The sequence below is a fragment of the Sceloporus occidentalis genome, unplaced genomic scaffold (genome assembly GCF_023333645.1).
Source record: "Sceloporus occidentalis isolate IW3139 unplaced genomic scaffold, rSceOcc1.0.p SCAF_53, whole genome shotgun sequence".
Taxonomy (NCBI): Eukaryota; Metazoa; Chordata; class Lepidosauria; order Squamata; family Phrynosomatidae; genus Sceloporus; species Sceloporus occidentalis.
In genome coordinates this window covers 1,242,446-1,267,071 of record NW_028317033.1, presented here as the reverse complement: position 1 = coordinate 1,267,071, position 24,626 = coordinate 1,242,446, and the positions used below count along the sequence as shown (strand labels likewise).

Genomic DNA, 24,626 nt, shown 5'->3' with positions numbered 1-24,626 from the left:
GGCACTGAACGGTTAAAGAAAATGGTGATTGTTGGAGAGTCCATATAAAATAATAGAGAGTATATCACACCATGCAGTCGAATGCCTGGGCCTGATTTTCTATTGCATATTTGGAAGGGCGATTGGTACGTACTGCATAGAGACATAGAATTTGATAGCATATAAGAAGATAAGATTCAGACCTTAATCAGCCGACGGTCTTGTCTTAGATTCAGGATAGCTTTATGCCTACCCCATGCGTGTTTAAATTCCCTCACTGTATTACCCTCTACCACTTCTGATGGGAGACTGTTCCATTTATCTACCACTCTCTTGATAAAGTAAACCCAAAGAAGTTACTTTAGTGAGTCCTCCAGCTTCTGCATCATTATAAGAGTCAATGTTAGTTATGGGATGCTCTAGGTATGTGTGTGTGTGTGTATGTATATGTATGTAATATATATGTGTGCAACCAAAGAAAAATGGGCACTCACGGGTCTTTGTAGTAAAGTGCATTAAACACTAGTTTATTTCAATCAGCACGGCCAACGTTTCGGACCACCTCCGGTCCTTTCTCAAGACGGAGAAAGGTCCGGAGGTGGTCCGAAACGTTGGCCGTGCTGATTAAAATAAATGAGTGTTTAATGCACTTTACTACAAAGACCCGTCAGTGCCCATTTTTCTTTGGTTATGTATATCTGGCTATTTTTGGAACACCCGGGCAAATAAAAGCCTGTGTATATTAACAATATTTCTAAGTGTGCAGCCGCTCCCTTTGGTTTGTGTGTGTGTGTGTGTGTGTGTGTGTATATATATATATATATATGTATATATATATATATATATATATATTCAGAATCTTTTATTGAAAGTTTTTCACTTATGTTTCCCTGAAAGCACACCGTACTGCATGTCATTTCCCATCTGCAGCTGTGACCGTGGGGACTAGCCTGTTTTCAGCAAAGATCATTAGGAACGCAATGATTAACAAAACGTGCTTAATTACCAGAAAGTAAACGAAAATGTCAGCAGCATGGAAAATCTGATGAATATTCTCTTATCTGTATGTGTATATCATCAGCTACCTGATTATATTAGTGTTATTTCTTGGTTTTAAAAAAAATAGGTATTTTGATTGTTAAAGTGCTTTGTTTACTGGCATAAATAATTTACTTGGCAAACATTTGTCTGTTTTCTCTTTTAAACAGAATTTCCACATTCCTAATATAATGTCATTGTGTGTGTTTTTCCCCCCACACATGCTTCACACCCACTTGGCTCTCAATAAATGTGGTGTTTCTTTTGGAGAATGACTCTAAACAGCATTTATACAACATGATTTTATTGACACTGAATGCATTTGCCAATTTTTAGACAGTTAATGGCTTGAGCTGAAGAATTAAGCTCTGATATACCTGCAGTTCCAGATGTGACCACGGGGGGAGCTAGTGGTAAAAGTTTTCCAGCTGATCCCAAATACTTCTTTTTCTCAGCTTCCTCCTTTTATTTATTTATCTATATATATATATATATATATATATATATATATTATAATATATATTGATCTGGGTTTGACTACTTTCTGATTATAATTGTACTTTAATGACACAGAGGGTCATGGCCAAAAAAAAAGGCCCAGTGCAAAGTGGACCCATCACCATAGCACAGCAGTGGAATGCAGCAGAGGAATGTTTCGTCTCTATTTTCACCACTTTCTGGGCAAGAATGTTGATTACCCCTAGTAATGGTTCTAAGCATTCTGTTCCCCTGGGTTTCCTTCACAGAAATTAAAAGATTGTTTTGCCAGCCAAGCTTCTTTATTAGCCGTCGTGATACCCGTCCCAGGCTGCTATCTTCTATCTGCAAACACACCATTCTATACTCGAATTAGCATGTATGGCAGATAATATCTTAAGCTAATATTTGTAGTTGGATTTAGCTGTGTTGTTCTGTTTGTAGACGCATAGGAGTGGATCGCGAAGCATCGTTTTATGTATGCATCTCACTACCTTACAAAATCCTATTTAAAAAATAACAATAAAAAATCCAAATATATTATAATTTTGTTTTTGGTATTATTGTACTTTTGTTTTGCAAAGATCAACTAACCACAGTCGACCTATGTAGAATCATCACAATAGCCCTGACTTTGTCCTTAATTTAAAAGTGAATGTTCTGATTAATATTGCAGTGTCCTGATATAATTCCATACTAACTTGCAGTAGAATTTGGTCATCACTGCTTTGTATAAAGAATGTATCTATTTTTAAATTGGTAAATATATCATTCAATATAAAAAATGATTTTCATAACCTAGAAAAAACATTGAGCCAATTTTTTTTTAAAAAAAGCTTAGTGAGTATTGAAAATATTAACCCTATAATAATTTTAATATGAAGTAGCCTACAAATTATAAATAAGTTACCTGTGTGTAGACAGAGGTATCATAATGTAAAATCGAATTTATGGTTATTTAATTTATTCTGGATTTCAGACAAAATGCCCAGTATGTTTAACATTGAATGCTTTAATCTGTCTTTTTTATATTATATATATATATATATATATATATATATGTGTGTGTATGTATGTGTATATATATATTTGTAAACCTGCCATCAACTCCACAGATTTTTTTTTTTACATTAATTTAGTCAAACAACAAATCTAGAAAGAATCAAAGCCAGGGTTTACTCTTCCTGCTACATATTTCTCTATTCTAGCAAGCCACGTTTGTTTCAGGAGCTTACAATCCGGTGTGCGTTTACGTTTTTGTTGTGATGAATAAGAGGGATACTAAAAACGAGAGATGTGGAAATAATATAAGAATACGGCAAATTAGAAAAAAAAGTCGGCTTCAGACAGAGACAGAAATGGAAGAGATAAACAGGCAGTGGTGTGTAAAACCCTTCATTTGTCATGCAGTAGCAGAGCTGTGTGACAGGTAAATGTTGCTAACACTAATCCCTAGTGTATTATAGTTCTGCTCAGGAGCACAGATAAAGAAAACTACAGCACTGGGGAGAGAAAAGGGAAAGAAAATGCTTGAAAGCCCCCATCTTGCTTGTCAGCACGCAGGAGAGGGGGTGGAGGGAAGAAACAATATTAAGAGGGGGGGGGTTCTTGTGTATTTCTGCGAAAGACGTTTCTAGACAAAGACAGTATGAGGTATACCAGGCGCTAGCCAACAAGCGCCGTTATTTAATTCCTTTCATGTTAAAATGATTGGATACGCATTGCTATGGCACTTAACGAGTTCTTCTGGACCAAACAGCTTTAGTATTGTGTCAATGAGCCGTAGGGACCACCGGTGGAAGCCCTGGCCTCTCTCTTGTCGACTAAGGTCATATTATTATGTTGTAGTAAAGTTGACATTTGTAAGATTGCTCTGTAAATTTACCTACTCTGGAGTCGGCTAAAGGAAGAGTTGGCAGAAGAGTTTGAAGGTCCAACCCCAGTGAGCTTTTGCTGAAGAAAGAGCTTGGCTTCCCCTGTACAGTGTATAGTTAAATTAGTGTGATTTCTTCAGGATTGCCTTGCCGATCACATTATTCATTGTTCAGGGCCAGCTCAGTCCTTCTTGCTAGAGAAACTTGCCAGTCTTGGTCCTTCAAAATGAAGAGTTAAGAGAGGATGTTGAAACCACGGCTCTGTTGCCCGCTGTGAACAGACCCCATCGAAACCCCCAATGAAACTAAGAAAAGGCAAAACATTGCCTTGGCTTTTTTTTGGTGCTACACTTTTAGTTTAACAAAATGTGCATGCGCTATGTAATATAGCTGCAGAATATTCTTGGAATGGACATGTGACATCTGGGGAAAACAAGCCCCTTCTTGGTTCTGGCTCTGTAGCCTCTCTTGGTATTTCCTAGTTGGTCAAAATCTGGCCCAATATGTAAAATCTCACATCTTTCTGAATTCTTTCCTCCAAATTCTAAGTATTTAATGCTTGGTTTTCTCCGGTTTACATCCTTGAAGTACTTCTGGCAGAACTGCACTGTTCTGGGTCCAGATTAGGCCTTGCCAATATTGTGCTACACATGTTTGCCAGCCCAGCAATACGACGCAGGTCTGCGGTGCTAGGAGACGTTTAAGCTAAGACTTGTTAAGGCAGAACAAAGTGTTTTAATGGATAAAAAGTGTGCTCGTGAAGGCAGGGTTATGTTCCCTCTCCAGCCTTTGTTGATTTTCCTGATACAGCTCATGCCAAGCGATGGGACGAAAAGAGAGAGAGCGGAGTTACTGGTGTGCGGAGTGATAATGAAACGGGAGGCATTGAACCATAATTCTCTGTTCCTCGCCAGCCATAATCGAAATCCATAACTCAGTCTGTTCCTGCATTATCAGTGCATCAAAGCTGACATCCTAGGTCCATTCCTGTGACCTCATCCAACAATGACTGCTAGGCATCCATGATTGAATAATAAAACATTATAGACCTTATTTAGCACTGACCCTACCTTTTTACAGGGACTTTCTTAACATTCTTTCTATTAGTTAAAAAAAAACAAAAAAACAGTGAATATATAACATACCATGATTACTAGCTGTTTTCCATATTTTTCTAAGAAACATGGTAGAGTAAATGATTTTGTTCTATCTCAGCTGAGAAATAATTCAGAGTATTAGCAGCTGTCTATATGAGCTTCTGGATATAATGCAGGTACATGTTTTTAAGATATTCCTCCTTAAGCATACGTGGGGTTGGACAATTAACCTCACTTGCCATCTGGCCTAAAATGGCCGAGTTGTAATAAATCTAAGACTTGGCATACCATAGCTTAAAAAACCTTAGTAATTGCGGTCTGGTTAGTTTCCTTCAGGTTGATGTCTTGAGTTGAGTTTGCATAGAAATTAATAGGGATGTTGGAACCAAGCCCTTCCTCTCATAGGGACCCCAATGTGCCCCCCCCCAAGTCTAAAACTCTGCAGCTAATAAATATATAGCTCTTCAAATGTTATCTGCAAACTACCAATTCTCTATTTGCTATTGCCCACTTTTTTATTGGAAAGGTCCTAAAAGTCTCCTGTTCTGGCTCTTTTTTTCATTTTTAACATGGTGAATAAAATATGTTTCAGAAAATAAAATGAAACATGGTTTTTGACAATCATTTAATGTCTGCAGTAACGGCTTTTGTGCAGCTCGGGGGCCTACACAAGTGAAAATGATAGAAATTGCCACCAAGAACATTTCTGCCATGGACAATGTTAATAAAAATCCAAACAAATGACAATAAAATGTAGGCTGGGTAATGATCCGTAATACTCTTCCAGGTTACATTGAGTGGAACTAAACGTATTGAATTTAAAGACACCGTCACTTTGTCTCCACTAAACTCTTGGTGTTTGTTCCTTACAGAGACACTGATGGATACTCGGACGGCGACAGCAGAGCTGGGCTGGACAGCCAATCCTTCCTCTGGGGTGAGTATATATTTTCTTAAATAGTGGTATGCAGATCAAGGCATTGTTCCATTGGGCTGTGCATTCATGTGTTCTGGGGTGCCATAGAGTTAGGGGGTATTCTGGCTACCAGTATGATAGAAAAAAGTTATATTTATATTAAAGAATCATTTGACGCCCACCGAGTAAACCCTCTTTCGCTTACCTGCTACCAAATGCCACATGCTGTTTGGTTCCTGACCTTTCATTGTATATGCCCTTTGTGTGCAGGTGTTCCTTAATTTACAGTTGTGTATGATCCTCTCTTTGTTAGATAGTGGAATCCCCATGTACACCTCCTCCTCTTTTTTCCTGTGATTTTTCCTTCCGCAAGTCTCCCCCGAGACTCCTTCTTCCATGTTCAGAGCATGTGTCTAAGCCCTGGAATATATTTCATTTAACTACCATAGAGCCAGAAGGTTGTGCTACAAAAGTGGTTTGCAGTATGTTCTATTCCCTCGTAGGATTAAGCGTATGTGCTGACTGCTAGAATTTTTCCTCTTAAAGGTTCCTTTATAGTCTTTATATACGCCATGGTTGAAACTTTAGCAGCTAGAAGATGAGAGCACTTTCGAGAAGAAAAGATATTTAAGAAGAGGAGCAATCAGTACGATAAGCCGCATAATATATTAGAAGGGCAAGATTTAGATGTCTGAAGACCTAGGGGTTACCTACCTAAAATGCCTAGCGCCACCAACACTAAAAGCATTGGAACAAAATGCTTGGTATGAATGGTTGGAATGGCAAGCAGGCAGCTCATGGACAATAAATGATACAATTAAGCCACCACCTGGACCTTCTCTAGACCTGTGAACTGTTCTCCAAGTCTGGTTAATATTGTATCTTGAGCTTCCGGTTTATCTGGAATTAAGAAAAAAAAAAATCATGTTTTTTTGAATGGGAGTATCCACATTTTAGAAAACGGTACAGACTAGAATTGGACAACCCAAAGCACTGTACTTATTTTTGGTTTTCAGCTTTTACCGGTGTTCAGTGTGATCAGTGCTGTAATAGCGGCACCAAGTAGCTGTAATATGAATTCAACGAGTTAAGTCTTTGGAAACCTTTGTCCACTTTTTCACATCATCACGGGCTCGGGACTAGTGACACATATTTGATATATTACACTCTCCCAGGGCCTTGACCCGAGCAGACTTTCCAAGTTATTACCACCGAGTACGTGGGCTCTGGTAACTGTGCTGCAAGCTGCCATTTCACAGATCTGCAGCTCGCCAGGTCAGCTTCCCAATGGAATCTTTCTTACGCTCCATGAATCTTTAGTGGGGTTTTTATGATGGACATTAATGCAGAAGCAAATATTCACTTTAATGGCCCTATTGTGTGCAAAGGATCGCGGGACAGAAAAGTTAATCTGTAAAATGGATGGACCTTGAAAAAAGAATACGAGAGATGTTCTTTAACCCCACTGAAGCTGAAAGGCTATCACAGGTCCCACAAATGGAAGCTGGCAGCACCTTTGTAAATGTAGAGGACCCGTTTAAAAAAAAAAAAAAAGAGTATGTATGTTAGTATACTCGTGAAAAAGATCTCTTGATTCGGTCTAGGGAACTAACACAATCAGATCCTGTATTGTGCTCCAAAGAGCTTACAATCTGACAGGTTAACTCCTTTCAAATATCAGACATGGGAAAGGTAGGCACCTAATAATGACCTTCTAATGTATTTACCAGCTGCTAAACACATCCACTAGGATAGGGAACCAGGTGCATGATATACATAAGGATATAGGACTATTTCAGAGACCCCTGGAACTTACCTCTGTCTCTGCAAAACAAGCTGCTTTTCAATGCCCGCTTGTGTTCTTGGTAGCTGCCGCTAAACCATGATAAAACCACGGTTGTGAAAGACAACATACTATATATGTTTCCAGGAGATGGGCCCTTTACTAGGTCCTTTGCCTCACTTGTTATCTGTCACCAGAAATGGCTTCTGAACCCTTTGTTAAGCCTTAAGGTAAAGTTTACTCGAAGAGTAACTTTCTTTTTTGCTTTAAGTGTCAGAAAACATATCTATAAAAGTCACTATAAAAATCCCAACAGAGACTTCTTTTATCTTGAGAAAAAGTATAGCTGCCAAATTCCCTGACTTGGGTAATTACTAAAGAGATGATATGCCACACCAATTATGCCGAGTCCATGCATCTTCATTAACGATGCGTTAAAATGCCACCAGGTCACCTTACCACAACGTTCTTCACTAAGCAGCTAAGTTGGGGTATTTTCCACAAGAGTGAAGATTCCAATTTCAGTATATATAAAACAGTCATGGGGGGGGGAATGACAAGACGGTCCTTAAATAATATCTTGTGCTGAAAAGGTAACACAACTCCCAATCAGCTTCATGGTCTGTTGATTAATGTAACACTTCTTTGCTATGTAATAGGTTAGATGTCATTCTTCTAATGAGGAATGCTTTGAATAGCTCATGCTGCAAAACTCTTGGTCTTCAGTCTTAAAAGGGACCTTAAAGATGGCAGTACAACATATCGCCATACTTTGTTTCATTCCCTGACGTCTTTTGTTCTCTTTTCATGCATTTTGGATCTCTATACGTTCTCTTTCTTCCTACCCCCCTGCGTCTCTCCTCATTTTACTCTGGCATTCCCTCCTCCATCCTATCCGGCACACCTCCCTCCTCCCTCTCTCTCTTTACAGTTGAGATCTGTAATTAGGAAACATTAGCAGCCTGAAAGCAGCTTTCATACCTGAAACATCGGCAGTAAATGCACTCAGCAGTTCTCTTCCATGGCTATTAATGTCACTTTTATGAAGTAATGAAGAACAAAACACCCTCAGGCACTTTAAACCGTTGGTTTTTTTTAATACAACGTGATCCTTTTCAGTAGTGAACAATCTCCTTGTTTGCAGCCACAATGCAAGCTTTCTAACCAACTATGTGAAAGACCCCCTTAGAAGGAAGCATGTGGCTTCCTCCTCACCTTGCTAGTGGAGTTCAGGCTTGTCCTCTTGTCTTCCAAATATAGCCCATGGTTACAAGTAAAAGGTACATTTATAGAATCCCTTTAAGAAGCAATAATGTTTTAGGCATCAGCGGTTACATTTTAGGAGCCGGGCCGTTTTATACTCTAGTTAGAAGCCATGTGTGGACGTTGGCGTTTGACGTAAGCATTTATAAAAATGGTGTCTTGTAGCAACCATTACCTGGTATATTCACTAAGGCCAGAGCTAGACTTGGCTAGAGCTAGGTGATTATTTCTCTGTAAGCCTGTGGACGGGGGGCAGAACATCCCCTGACTTCTCCATGTCGCTGCGAGTTCACTTGCCAGTGAGTTGCCGAGAGCTTCCTATCATACATACAACTTGCTGAAAGTTGAGAGAGTCTTTAACGACCCATCAAACTTTTTAGTCAATGCCCTTGGATAAAAAAAAACCCACTAAATATTGTGTGAAAATTGTCTGTGAGGCCTCATTTCAGGTAAATGACCCCATTAATGTCATTTATCTCCATCCTTACTTCACTTCAACGTTTCTTGGAGACCAGTTGACCACCCGTGTCCTACTCCATTCCTTAAGATAACACTTCAGTTTTTAGCCAGGGGGTATAAATGCAGACAGACTACTTTGTACACGTCTGTTAAGTATTTATGGATATAACACAAAATTACTTAATGTAATTTGCTTATGCTTCTGTGTTTAAGCACAAATCTAACCATTGTTTTTTTTTTACAATTGGTAGGAAGATTATTTGGTTGTTGTGAGCAAGTGAAGATTATCAAGTTGTTGTGAGTGCGATGAAAGGCTTGCCATTCAGATATTAATATAGACTTGACCTGTGTAAATACGCAATACCCTTGAGTGTTGTTTTCTGTGTATATACTCGTTTTTTAAAGAAGTCCAGAGTGTCCCAAATGAATAGTCAAATGATCCAAGCATGCCAGCTTGTGCCTTTCTCACTGGTGTATTGACAGCTGCAATTGCTCCTTGAGTACAGGTGACTTCATTCATCTTTCATATGGACGTTGGAGTCACTACAATATAATAGACATAGAATTGGATGTCGGTTAAGAACCACTCGGCCCATCTAGTCTGCTCAGTTTTCATGATTCAGACTCAGACCTTAATCAGTCCTTGGTCTCATCTTGGAGATAACCATATGTATTAACCTCTACTACTTCTACTGGGAAGCTGTTCCACTCAACTACCACCTTCTCTGTAAAGCTCCTTCCATTGCATCTAAGCCTCTGATTTGAGATTATCCTCCTACTTTGTTTAATCCCTTTATGTACCGTATTTAAATGTTTCTATAACATGCCCTGTCTCTTCTCTCTTCCAGGCCATACATATTAATATCCCCTATTCTTTCTTGATATTTTTATCCTGCGAATCGGTTACCCCTTTGAGGGGTGTAAATGTCTGTCATTTCACACTTGGTTTTTGGAATGAAGTTTCCTACTTGAATTGTTGACAATCACCTGTTGAATGATATACACGTTTAATCAACGCAAGCCTTTTGTACGTCTCTCAGTCTGTGCTCGGTGCAGAGTGGCTGGTGTTGGCAGGATTCCCCCGAACATGCGCTGCTTCTGTGTGTGTGACTAGATTGTCTTTTGTGTCTGTGGAGACTTTGTCTTTTTCTCCCAGGGCTTGTGACATTAACTCAAGGACCCCTGCTGAGATTAAACAAGCGCTCCCTTGCTAGAAAGGACATCAGAGAGTGAAAGTGAGCTTCATAATCAAGAGAACAAGGCAGGGATCATTCTTTTACTGTTTAGTGGGGTAATTGGGATTAGAGTGGCATTTAGAAACATACCTAGGCTCCCACTAATGCCTTCCTCCCCCACAGTCTGCAAACATGACCTCACTGATTGAAGTGAGGTCGTGTTTAACCCATCAGTTGCCAGGAGGTATTTGAGGTATTGCTGATTAAAATTCTGTCGCGGCACTGCTTTTTTTTTTTTTTTAACACGAATATTCGTAGTTAAGATCCCATGCTCTGATTTCTGACGCTTCTTTCTCTTTTGGAATCCTTGATACACAATCCTTGCTGTCATCTCTTTTTTAATCATTACTCCACACTCTGCCTTTATCCCTTCAGCTTTCCTCACCTTGTCATTCTCTCCAATCAGTCTTGCCCTTTCAACCTACCTGGTATTCTGCATCATCATTATGTCTCCTGAACTTGCCCTGGATATTTTTTGACATTTTCCTTCTCTACATGGCCATCTTTAACACAGTCAAATACTAAAGAGGCTGGTACGATGGGGCCCACAACAGCTATCCTGTGGGCCTCTGTTGGTGTTCACTTGCACAGAACTAGCATGCTGTGTGAACCGAGTAGGCAGCTGGTGGCAGGACCCATGGGCATAAGGCCCTTCTTCTCTATTGCATCTATCTGCTCTCGCACCCTGTCTCATGTAGTTTAGTCTCTTCAACTTTTATATTAAATAGGAGGATAGGATCACAATTTGGGGAATATATTATATATATACTAGTGGTGATGGATTTCCAAAATAAATATACCGATTTACTGACCTAAAGGTAAGATACTGTCTAGGTAGCAAAACCTGCCTTTCTACAGCTGACAACCTTGGAGGACCATTTCTGCAGCTTACAACCACATGAACCTTTTGGACATCCTATTACATTGCAAACTTAATAATTCGTACAAAAAAGCGCAATTGATTTGAGGTGAAAACTGTCGCTTAATCACATATATGTGGAATGCAGTGCTGACAGCTGTACATCCCAAGCAAACGTAAACTTGGTTACTACTGGAGCAGGAATGGGAGCCTCCCCTGCACAATGGGGCAAGGAAAGCCTCATAATGGGCTAGCCATTGGTGAGGCCTACAGAGCTAAGCCCTCAAGCACGGAAGGAAGATTTTTTTAGCTATAACATGGCCGCTGTGCATCAAAAGTAACAGTGGTATTCTTTCCTTCTGCTTCTTCAGATATTTAAAAAAAAAAATATATATATTTATAAAATTCTCCAAAATCCCATCTTGATGGGATCCATAAGACTCCTACTGTTTTCCATTCTCTCCACTTTGCTTCCTGTGTTACAGCCCTGCCAATGCAGGCCACAACCAACACACTCCAACAATAATATGTTTATTACACCCCTTCCTTGACCAGAGGTTCCTGATTTCTTCCAGGTGAGATCCAAGGATGCCCTCGGACATCTCATCCTCTAATGCCCCCATCCAAACCCCAAAAACATGCCTAGATTTTAGGGTCTAAACTTGGTATATATGTTGCTGGTGAACACTAAACAATCTTTTAATTTATGGACAATTGATTTTTTCATTAATGCCTCTTCTTGATTACTTGAATTTGCAACTAGTCAATCAACAAAAACATTCCACTGGTTTCTATGGTGATTACCTTACATTTAGCCCTTTGCTCCAAAACTACCCTTTACATATATGGCCTACTGTTTTTTAATGAGCCCAGGCAATGGCAGTCTTGAAAAGGTGTTACGGTTTCTTCCTTTTTTGTCTCATTAGGGTAATGTGATATTCATTATTGATAGGTGTCTGAGATGCTGCAGTTAATCTGATAGTTATTGTTGTCTTGGTGAACGCTTTTCCTTCCACCACTGCCTCTCCACATGCACCTTATCCACTCTCATCTCCTGTTTATTTCATTATCAGAACAATAACATTCCATTTTTAAGATTGGGTTTTAATTAGTAACCGCAGTGGCTTCCTCCCCGGAGCTTGCGGAGCGCAAATTTCTAAAGTGCTATGAAGTGCTATCCAGTCAAATTAATCTTTGTGATTAATATCACTTACCTTTGTGATGCTAGGGAAGCAGAAATGCAGATAATGAGAGAGGAACGGATAAGATGCCGCTAAGTGGGGGATCTGCTTTATGCGGAAAAATATTGTCCTCAGAAGACGAGTTATGCTTGTATGGTGCGCGATGCTGTACGAGAGAATTCTCTGCGGGGATGTAATACAGAACATGGAGCACGTTTAGACTATTACAGACAGAAGCTAGAATTTCACTGCAGACTAGACCAGTCTGTCCTCTTATTTCATACCAGAACCCTCTCCATATGATTTCCGGCTCTTTATTTTTAGCATACGCTACCAGATGTGTGATAGAGACTGCCGTTTTTGGCCACTACTTAGAAACCTAGAATTTGACGGCAGACAAGAACCATTCGGCCCATCTAGTCTGCTCGTTCTTCCAAGCATCCCAGCTTGTGCATTTGTCGCTGGTATATTGAAAGCTGCAAAAGCTCCTTGAGTACAGGTGACTTCATTCATCTTTCATATGGACATTGGAGTCAATATAATAAACATAGAATTTGACATCAGTTAAGAACCAATCGGCCCATCTAGTCTGCTCAGCATTCCCGATGTAAAGACGCAGAAATAAAGCAGTCGTTGGTCTCGTCTTAGATTCAGGAGCCGTATGCCTATCCCATGCATGTTTAAATTCCCTGACTATTAGCCTCTGCCACTTTTGATGGAAGGCTGTTTAATTTATCTGGTAAAAAAGTTGTTCTTGTGCCTTGTATATACAGTACAGTTACAAAGAACTTGGTCTGCTGCGTCTCAAAATTAAATTGCTCATTGTATGATTATAAAAAAAAAAAACCCCTACTTTTATGTTGTCTCTGGGTGTCATTGTTAGAAATGAAATATAAACATAAAAAGAAATTATATATATATATATATATATATATATATATATATATATATATATATATACACACACACAGTATCTTCGCCTGGTTGATAATGACTTACACATTGAAAAGCTGTGGTTTTCGGGGGATTGTGCAGCAGTCCCTGTATACACAGAGGTTATAGACGCGCACTGCTCTGTGCCTCTGCTACCCCCAGAGGTTATAAACATTCGTAAGCGACAGAAGAATTTTGGGTAGGCTTTCATTTGCCTGCTGAATTTTTGATGTTAATGTATACGATAAAAAATAATTCAGTTTAACCAGTGGCTTTAACTGACTGTAAACTGCAATTACTGATAAAAAAAAATATATAAAAATATATGTCAAGTCATTTGCATGTAATACTAAAATAAGAGAGGGATAATATAAAAGGGAATCATTTATAGGAGCTTTTTATATCTGTTTGTTTTGTCTCTCTGAATGGGGTAATTAATCACTCGGAAACGCGGTTACCAATGTATATCTAAAATGTGTTTTCTGGATTTTTGCAAAGGTGTTTTGTTTCAAGATCCACACACTATTATAGGGACGGTTCCGGGTTGGCCCCTAAACAATCAATGCATGTAAAATACTTTGCAGCTTCCCACCCTCTCGGTGGTCCGATGTCTTGCCTGATGCAGCCATTGAAATCAATGGGGGCACTTTATGCTCATGTGCACAAGGGTCTTGTTAGCCCCCTACCCAGAATGTTCGTAGAGCTGGAGCTGGCTGGTGGAAAGTATATGACGTGCGTTGAGATTCGTTAAGTCAAACACATCTCCTGCATTTGCAAGGGTGGCATCACATAAATTTAATGGGCCCTCAACACTATCACATGCATTCAAGTGCATATGATCACTGGGGTGTCCCTTTAATTTACTTTAAATTATCAGCTTTCTGGTTGTTGGCAGATATGCAGGTCTTCTGCATGTCCCTCCAGGACCCAAATCCCTTTTCTTGGTGATGTCCCTCTGATAATGTCTGGTGGTTGTGAGCATATCACGGTGTTCTACAGCCCTAGGAGTCACAATAATGTGTATGGAAAAGCCAGAAAATGTGTTTTGAAGCTAAATTGTGTAAATAAATACAAACAATTCCAATTATCCTTCTTAAAATACCTTGGTCATTTACATTATAGCTACCCGTGGATCACAGAGTCACATTAACTAAGTTGGTTGAGCCCCTCTCCCCTGACCACATCCCCAAAACAAGAGTCCATCTTTGGCCATCTGAGTTGCTTGCAGATCTGCTAACAACCAAGACCCATGTGCATCAAGAATTCTTGGCTTTCAAAGAAAATCTTGTTGGGTCTTAAAATGTCTGCATTGACCTGTAAATCCTGCAAATATATAATATATGAATATAATTTGTTTATTTCAGGTGTAAGTCAAGGTAGACATATATGGTATATCCCTATTGAGGAGGAACTGTAACTATTATTACAGTACAGTTTTGTGTGGGATGATAAATCAGTATCATGGTGTCTATAAAATGAGTTAATGCCTATTATTAACAGCCAGAGTTTAGTTCCTTGAGATAAGGCATCATAAAGGATATGTAGTGTCGGCGCCACATAAAGTCAAACAGGGATGCATAAGATGGCCCTTTAAAGTTCCACTTATTGCACTTTATAGTGTGTTTAGCAAATAAACCTTATCAGATCTGTCATTGTGTTTTTGTCTTCCTGGTATTTATTCGCATCAAATGAACTTGTCAGTTTCTATGGCTGCTTTTGTGTCACATGGAAATTAAGAGCCCCTGTAAAAAATAAATAAATATATATATATTATTTCTGGGAGGGCTTTGGCCATTGAAGAGTATTGTAAATAATATTTGCAGTGGAACAGTATATTTGATAACGTGTTTAATCCATTGCCTTTATGATTATGGGTTTATAGCCTTAAAAGTGTAGTTTCACCACCAGTTCTTGTTTGTTTGTTTTCCCTGCAGTGGGAGGAAGTGAGCGGCTATGATGAAAACCTCAACACAATCCGTACATATCAGGTGTGCAACGTCTTTGAGCCAAATCAGAACAACTGGCTTCTTACTACGTTCATCCCGAGACGAGGGGCCCATCGCGTTTACGTAGAGATGAGATTCACCGTTCGGGACTGTAGTAGCCTTCCCAATGTTCCAGGCTCTTGCAAAGAAACATTCAACTTGTACTACTATGAGACAGACTCCAATATTGCTAATAAGAATTCAGCCTTTTGGAACGATGCCCCCTACCTTAAGGTGGACACTATAGCTGCTGATGAGAGTTTCTCACAAGTGGACTTTGGTGGGAGACTGATGAAGGTCAACACTGAAGTGCGTAGCTTTGGCCCATTGACTCGTAGCGGCTTCTATTTAGCCTTCCAGGATTATGGAGCATGCATGTCGCTCCTCTCCGTCCGTGTTTTCTTCAAAAAATGCCCTAGTGTCGTTCAGAATTTTGCAGTCTTCCCTGAAACCATGACTGGTGCAGAGAGCACGTCCCTTGTAATATCACGGGGTATCTGCATCCCTAACGCAGAGGAGGTAGATGTGCCTATTAAACTCTATTGCAATGGAGATGGGGAGTGGATGGTTCCTATTGGTAGATGCACATGCAAAGCTGGATACGAACCCGAAAATCACATCATCTGTAAAGGTAAGAATTTCTAATCTATTATTTTGTATATGAAATACACTTTTTTTTCTGAAAATTAAAATTTTAGAAGGAAAAGAAAATAAAGAACAAGAAAAATATAATATATATATATATATACATACAAAACAATGATGTCACATGCTTTAATGCGATGGCGCTCCATCGTCATTAAAATGTGTCCATGAGTTAACAATTTATTTCTGGTAAACGTGTGGCAGAGTCCACGTCTCGTTGGATTGGATTGTTAATGTATGTAGATCTGTTGCGGCTTACCCTGGTCTCCCGTGCGTTTCTCAAACCACACAAAGCCATTGTACTTGGCCCGGACTTGCAGCGTTCCGAGAGTGCCAAGGGGATTTGCCTGGCAGCAAACAGCACAGGTTTATTGAAATAAATGTGACGGGGAAAAATTATGAGCTACCGTTTCATGAAAAAAACCATATAAGTTTGAGTGTTTGTGATATGCGGCTGCCGCGCGTTGCCACATTATTATATGTATGGTAAAGGGCTTTCTGTGGCGATATGTATTATCGTCGTGTGTTTCTAAAGGGACATTACAGCCATCCCTTTAAATTTTTGTGGCTTCCCCTTGTAATTATATAGGTGGAGGGTTCTGCAGAACCCCCGCATACACATTTGCCATTCTCTCCATTCCCAGCCCTTTGCCCTTTTTCTGTAGTTCACCTGAATGCATCACTATATATACTTACGCTGAGTAGAGAGCGTTGCAGGGGGTCTAATGAACTCCCATGCGCATGCACAGAAAGAGCTCCTATCGATTGCAGTAGGAACTCTTTCATGCCGCTGATCAGTGGCGCGAAACATCGGGCCAAGTTGGTTGTGTTCTGCTGTAGCTTCTTCTTGCGGTAAGTATTTTGTTTTTTGTATGTTTGATAAGTTCATTTGCGTTCACCCGTCGGGGGCCTTACGTTGTGCATTACACGGGTATTGTTCACAAAGGCCATTACCATCCCATCCTGGTGTCCCTCTTTGGGACCCAGATCCCTATCTCTCCGTGTCCACCCCAGCAGCCCTGCAGTCATGTATACACAAATAGCATTAAATGTGTTTAGAAATCAAAATGTGTAAAAAAAATGTGTGTTTTGAGTTATGACGTCATATAAACAGTTGGGTGTGGTGGTTCCCACAGGAGACAACATGATATATCTCTCTGCATCCTCTTTTAAAGGGTCCCTGTGGATAGTGGGAATTGTAATCCTCCTAGAGCCAGGCATGTATCTGTAGGCCATCTTTGCATGTTTAGTACATGTCCTGTATACGTTTAGTGTATAGTTTCATTATCACAGTACAGACTTAAAGGTTGGGACTGATAAGCACTTTGAGATTTTTGTTAAAATATCAGAAAAAAAGTCTGCTTCTTCATTGATAAACCCTTCCGCCAGAGTGTGAATTCAGGATAAAGCAATGTGATACTTTCTTTTCGTGTTAAATGCACCCTGGCCTTTTGGGAAGAAAAAAACAAACCATCCAATTACGCATTCCGAGGATTAAAGAGGGGCATGAAAATGGTGAGAAAGCATTTACACAAGGTCAATACAGCAGCTTTGTAGCTCTAATGGAAGACCTACCAGGCCTATCATTCCTAAGTGGTGCTACCACAAAACTCTTAATCGGAAGGCAGGTTTTTTAACTCTGCGCTGCTTCTCTTTTCCATATAAAGGTTTTTACCTATATTAATATATCTCTGATTGTAACTGTGCATCTATACATATGATGCTTTTTTCCAAGGAAAAAAAATTCCGGAACGTCAAGTAAAATTACTATGTTAGGTCAACTGTTAGGGAAAAGATCACAAAGTTATAATTCAGAAATGCACTACTAACCAATGTTATACATTAATAGAATAATGCTCTACATACTCATATACATGTCATTGTTTGGTTATTAGTCCATACTAGAAACTATGTGTACCCCCCCCCCCCAATGTGTGGGGTCCGACTCAAACACCTTCATGTGATACTGAGCTCATCTTCTGCATCGTTGGGTTGTCTTCTGCTGTGGTTTTTATGCTGTTGGAATTAACACCTTGACTCCTCTCCAAAGTAGGCTACAGTGGTCTGTATTATATTTCTTATCTTATCCTACCTGGCCATGCTTTGCTTGCACCCCAACATTTCTTTTCAATCAGATGTCAATATCCTGAATGGAACTTGGCTCGCTCTCTTCATGCATCGTCCATGACCGGAAATCTCGGAAATGAAATGCTTGCGTGGACATAACACCAGCTATGTGCAGCAGCGTTTCACACAGATATTGTCTGCCGTTTAATTAAGACAGCAGAGGGCATCTGGACAATATATGAAGCTGTGTATAAAAACCCTATTCAATAATGTGGTTCATAGCATCACGACCTAAAATGTGCATATTGAAAACAATGATTAAGCACAGCAATAGTGATACACAGAAAATCAGAAAATGGTTCAATTCACTGATAAAGGCTGAAAGTGAGAGGAGGAATCTCGCTCCCCTCCGCCCCTCCATCCATATGAGATGAATTTCAGTCTGTGCCAGGAGGAATTGAACTCAGCAGGTCCACAGGCACTCAATGCTGAAAACAACATGACATGATCAATTTAATAAGAGTAAACATTGCAGATGGTTCTGCCACACTGCCTCGGTGATGTCCGATCTGGAGCCCAGTGGAGCAAGATGCATAGTGAACTCTCATAATGATGGTGCCAGAAGAGAGGTTATTAAAAATGTATTCCTTCTGCGGTGATGATGCCGAGGTAGCAATGGGTCCGTCTCTGCTGAGGCAAATAGATCTGATGATGTCAGGATGAGGTCACTTGTCTAAAGAAGGGACATTAGCCACCAAAGGATACTGGTGATGTCGTAGTCCCATGACGGGAATTAAACAGTGATGTTATAAACATTTTCTTATTATTCTGTATCAATGTTACTTTGAATCACTAATCCAGGATGGCTTATATATGATTCAGTTGCTGCCATTCTACCTCTGTTTTAACCCCTTCCATCTTGAGCTGCAGTTGGGAACACTGATTTCTTACCCATCTTCACCACCATAGCGTAGTGTAATAAGCAGACTAATGACCCCGTCAGATACATGCATACAATATTCACCTCCATCTCTGCAGGTCTCCAGTGAAAATCATTTCCATTGATATCCCTATATTTTAAAACACAGCGCTCATTACCACTTCATCTCATATATAATTTTGGACGCACTCATGGTTTTTTCCAAGTATTCTCCCAATAGGAGTAATCAGTGCACTGACTGTAACATTCCTTCCTTCTCCGAAATGTAATATTTGTAGTCTGTTTAATAACCATACACAATGAAATGTTCCTCTGATGTATGCCACAATGCTGCTCCTATAATGTACATAGCAGAAAGCTGGGGAGATGTTGCTTGGCTTCAAGCTGTTAAGAACCTTTTTGACTATTAATGGGTTGCTCATTCCTATAAACAGGCGAGCATAAACTCATCCCTCTGGATGTGACAAAAAGATCATTCATCGCAAAGAGAAGTTAATTTTAAAAATGTAAATTTAATTGATGGCTTTTTCCACATTGACCAAATTCCAAACGCCCCCCCCCCACCGGGATCTTTGGAGAGATATGCCAAAGACCTGGCCGATATAACCCTGGAGTTACTCCTCCATATCGCCTGGTTAATTAGCATTTGTAAATTGAGCCTCAGGTTCAGACAGAGGCCACAAAACCGTCCTGCGGCCTTCAGCTTGACAAGGTAGTTGGTGGTGGGTACCTCCTTTGAGTCATCTAACTATGCACTGGTATCCAGTATCCTCTTGAGTTATTGCGAAACCTCCCATATGTTGTTGGCTTGTATGCAAATCATTGTACATGATACGGAGTAGGAGTAAAAATGGAATACATTGCTTATTGAAAACACTGTATCAATCATTCCATGACTAATCAGAGTTCCCTTTACGCCGGCCAATTAAACCGAAACATGAAAGAGTTGCCGCTTCCTTTTGAAGTAAGATATTTCTCGCCTCTCTGGATGTAGCAGCTGCTGACAAGCGTCGTCCTTGATATTTTTTTTTTTCTATTTTTATTTTTTCCCTTCTTTAAGTTTGATAGAATCAGAGCAGCGAACACGTAGTCATACGGCAGTATTATACTAAGGCTGACATCGGTATCTTCTTACCAAGCATGGTACAGTTTGACAGCAGGTAATAACCACATGTCTTACTCAAAAACTGTGTAGAAGTCCTTCAGCATGCAGGTTCTACTTAGTGTGTCAATCTCTACGGGAAGTCACAACAAAAATATTCAATGCCGTCTCTTGGAAAACCCTCCTTCCTAGGGCTGAACAGTCTCGTAGCATTTATTTTAAAGGGACAATCAGTTGTCTCTTTCCAGGTTAATTTCTTCACTGTTTTGATGCCCCTTAATTCTTTTCTTCTGTTTGTTACCTGCGTCACATCTCATTGGAGTAACTTTTTAGAAGTACAGAGATATTGGTTCAAAAAGACTGTAATATGTTATCTTGGGCAATGCTAAATATGTTTTTTTTTTAATATACCTTTAAATATTTTTCCTGTTCTATACATCTTCGCTTTTTAGAGTGGTATGGATTATTGCTGACCAATATTCTTGTTCTGCACGTAATTATGATCGTTTATTTCTGCATTAACCTCTGTACAGCAGAAAGACCTGGCTTTGCATCTCCCCAAGTGACCATTGCATGAGATGCTTTAATGGCCTTCTATTTGGTGCATTGTGACAGTCCCTCGGCAGTGAAGGAATTGGATTATATATATATATATATATATATATTATATATAGTAGATTCTGGTTTTAAAGTCTTTATGATTCATTAAAAGTCTGTGATGTATGACTTGGATCCCTGCTTATTTATACTTCATCAGGAGTGCTATCACTTTGGTTTTTATCATTGCTTACAACGATAGGTTTAAGAAATCGATTAAATGACACATGCTTAATATAGTTTGCATATGAATAGGTGAACAGATGCATCTAGTATCTCCTAATACAGGGAGAGAGGTGTCAGAGGGATTTTTGTAAGCATGCATACGTAAAATAATGGCTCAATAATAAGGGGTGTGTGAGATTAAAGGGGGTAACATCTGATCCAGGTTATAAATTGACCAGACTGGATGCAACAGTCAAGTTGGACAGTCTTTTTTGAGTTACGTGGTGTCATAGGGATGAATCTATGGATTATCTAGGTGTGCTAGAAGCATTTCCGAAATCTTTGCTAGCCAGACAGCAGTTCTATTTATCCGTGTAATGTTAGAAATGTAGCGGGTACCATACTTCCCATTTAACCACACGTACACACGCTGACAAAACGTCGGGTGAAACCCATTCCTGTTCCAAATCAAAAAACATAATAGGTGCTGGCTAGACTTAGTAACATGACATTTCTTTTTTTCCTCCATCTGAAGTCTGTTATATAAACATGTTATTTCAGTCAATCGCGCACACAATGAAATCAATGAGCGCCGTGGAACATGGAAAGGTGAGAGAGTAAGGAAATAGCTGTTGGTAATAGGGGCGAGCGAGATTAGCGGAAAAGGACCGCAGGGGGCTCGTTCCCTGGAGGCGGATGTGCTGTGTGAACATGTGTTAATGTACAGGCAGGAGAAAGCACTGCAGCCATCAACAAGTCCCACGAGCCTCTCCCCCCCTCCGCCAGCCATACTCCGCAATCACGGCAATTCCTCTTCTATCACATCAACGCACAACCTCAGCAATTCCTGTGCCTCTGGACCTTGTAGCCTGCTTAGCATCATGGGAGTTGCAGTTCATAGCAGCTGGAGTACTCGGAGAGTCGCTTTTTTCACCTTTTATTGCCCAATCCGGTTGCTATTCTGTGAGCTCTGCTCCCTTGTATGAGCACTTGACAAAGCTTGATTTATAACTGGTATTTATTTCTTACACTTCTGCAAACGCTACAACAGAAACAGTGATTAATGTATCACGGAAAAGTCTAAGCGGCCTGCTTAGGAATGCTTTATTCTCTTTTTTGTGTTTTTGTTGCAAATGTATTTGGTGCTTTTCAGTTGACATTATGGTTTCGAAATTAGGAGAGCTTCAGTAAGGGCAACAGAGGAGTTACAAATAATACATTAGATGTAGCAGAAGAATAGAAGTTATAATAGATACAGTAAGTATTGGTGGCACTTCTCCATTTAACCATTTCTTTGTTGATGGCACTGCTGGCACACCAGTGAATGCTCTAGTTTACTGGTTTTGAAGTTACCAGACACATTGTACATGTCCCAGGGCCCAGAAATACATAATGCACACATTGTAAAAAGATAGGGGCATTAAACACGGAGCCAGTTGGGATGCTGGTAGAAATACTAGTGTTTTGGGTTTTTTCTCCAATATTGCGGACAGTGTCTTGCCGGTAACCCCTTTATTAACACATGGCCGTGCATACAATCCAGCAATAACGCAACAAATCTGGACCTTCACGCGGTGCCCAGAGTTCCGTTGGAGTAAATGAATGGGAATAACTTGCTACGGCTGAAGAGGTGAGAATAATGTGTAGGTTTAATGAAACCTCATAATTATCTTATAAAGTAATGTATCGTACAGCAGACTCGGATTTTCCATCACCTTTACATTTTAAATAGGTTTACCACTCTTTTATGAAGGAATCTAAAATACAATATTAGGAAGGATCACGGATTAGTAAGATCAATGATGTCCTTTACTGAAGTCTTGAAGCAAATGCAGCCCCATAGTTTTTGTTCCACAATGTTGTCCCCCGGCCAATGTTCTCAGAAAAAAAAAAAAGTTGGGTAACACAGACATGGTGTATATAAGATCAATTGAGTGACGCTCAGAAAATATGCTAACATGAGGGTCTAGTTGTCAAAACCTTGAGACTTTGGGTCAAACCTTTCAGGTTTACAGGTGTGATTGGAAGCATGTATGGGTCTGTCTGGATTTGGACCAGTATGACACCTGATCACTCAGCATCTCTGGGAAGAGGGACGATGTACTATGTAGCTATATCCAGTCCCTACTTGGTCCCATCCCACCCACCTGCTTCAGTTATGACTTCTGGATTCTGCAAGTCCAAGATTTGAAGGGGAAAGGACTCTTGGATCGTTCTCAAGCATGGTAAACAATACTATGAGATGGGGCTGTCTTCTAATAGGTTTTAGTCCATCAACAAGAAAGTTGTACCCTTCTATATAATGCATATACTTACTGTTATGTAGATGTTTCAGCAACATTATAGCTTGGACAATGAGGGGTTAAATCTGCGGAATTGGCTATCCATAGATTAAATGCTGCTGAAAAAACAAAACCTAAGTGCAGATCTTCTTGTCAGAGTCAAAGGTGTTGTTGACTTTATTCATTTTCATCCATTCAGCTCTGCGGTCTGCCTTCATTCACTGGGAAATTGAATTATTTATTGATCCCCCCCCCCCTCTACCTCTACAGTAGATCAAAGTAATTGCTCTTTGTTGGTTATCCCTCCCTCCTCCAATGGATCCGCAGTCTTCCTTTCATCTTTCTTTTTATTCTCTGCTTTTTAATTTCTTATTTTCTCTCCTTGCTCGCAATCTTCCAAAATACCCCCATTCCTTGGTTACAAATCTCCCACCTGCCTATGTGGGATTATCTCTGCTCATCCGGCCTTCTTCCTGCCTGCTGCTATTAAACCTCTGACCTTGTCTGATCCTTCACCATTTATATCAAGGATGGCCAGGCTTGGGAACTTTTTCAATAAGCTGACACCAAGACCCTTCAGATTAGTAACCCTTTAATAACCCAATTTTCCATTCCATAACTCACTAACCCTGGCAACCTAGTGCTTCGATAACTGGCCCTTTACGGATTTTAAGCAGATCTGTCACTTTTCTCAAATTGCAAATGTAGCTGGTGATTTTTTTTTTACACATTTAAATTTTATATTTAATTGTATCGCTGATTGTTCTACTTGATAGTTGCTGATCAGCTCAAGTATCCTTCAAGTAGTGCTGGAGTTAGGAGTAAGAAAGAAAACTTCTGGACAATAAGTTGATTATGGTAGTAAGTCACCTTTTGCTACAGTTCACGGCTTCTTTGAGGTAAATTACTACCATAATTACAAACTAAATATCTCCAAAAATCACCTGTGTACAAGCAGTAACTTAATATATTCCAATAAGAAAACTAATCAACCAGACTGGAAAAGAATCACCCTAGGAATTCTCAGGCATAGGTTGAATGAGCAAATTTTTAAACCGTAGATGCAAAGCTTGACTCGATACCATAGTGATAGACTTCTCATTGGAGAAGCCATGTAGGGCGCCATTATAGGCAAAATGGCAACCACATTCACACCAGATGACATAAATTTGACCAAGATCTGATGGCCCCTCACGCCCCTGTATACCTTATGCACAGTATTTGATTTCCATCTAAAAAGAGTCCTTGAAAACTCTTTGTTTTCTATGTTGGCCTAATAAAAGGCATCGCCTTTAGCTCAATCTTCTTTTGGGCCAGTATAGCTGTATGGATGTATCCATTTTCATATATCCTTTCTACAAAGTCTTCTTATTTATGTTTATTATTGGATCGTGGCAGGACTAGTGATCATTCTACTTTAATGTTGATCCAGCTCTAGTGATTCAGGGACGATCCTTGGTTACCAAGCATGAAAAACTAATGTCCGCAGCCCTTGGGGGGGATATAAAGGAATTTAGCATAATTTGTTGCAAGCATTTATGGATGATGTGTCTAATAATTTATTAAAAATAACTCTTTAGATGTACAAATTGGACGCAGCAGCAGACAGGCTACATCAAAAATTTAGCTACAATGTGTTTTTCTATTCAAGTGACTGCAGTTCCATGTCGGGGAGTAAGTCTCACGTCTCTGATTATAGTCCTATTTCTGATGAAAGAAATACAGACCTACTCGCCGTGTGCTGATTGT

The 24,626-nt window shown here is 39.8% G+C and overlaps 1 protein-coding gene across 1 annotated transcript in view; it reads left to right on the top strand.

Moving 5' to 3' along the window:
- The first annotated feature begins 5,342 nt into the window (after positions 1–5,342).
- The window catches only part of LOC149288164 (ephrin type-B receptor 1-B), a 69,767-nt gene continuing 50,483 nt past the window's right edge, over positions 5,343–24,626 (top strand). Inside the window, exons 1-2 of the mRNA XM_089492033.1 lie at positions 5,343–5,402; positions 15,029–15,710. Coding sequence (XP_089348159.1) covers positions 5,346–5,402; positions 15,029–15,710 — 739 coding nt within the window. The 5' untranslated portion in view covers positions 5,343–5,345. The remainder of the gene's footprint in view (positions 5,403–15,028; positions 15,711–24,626) is intronic.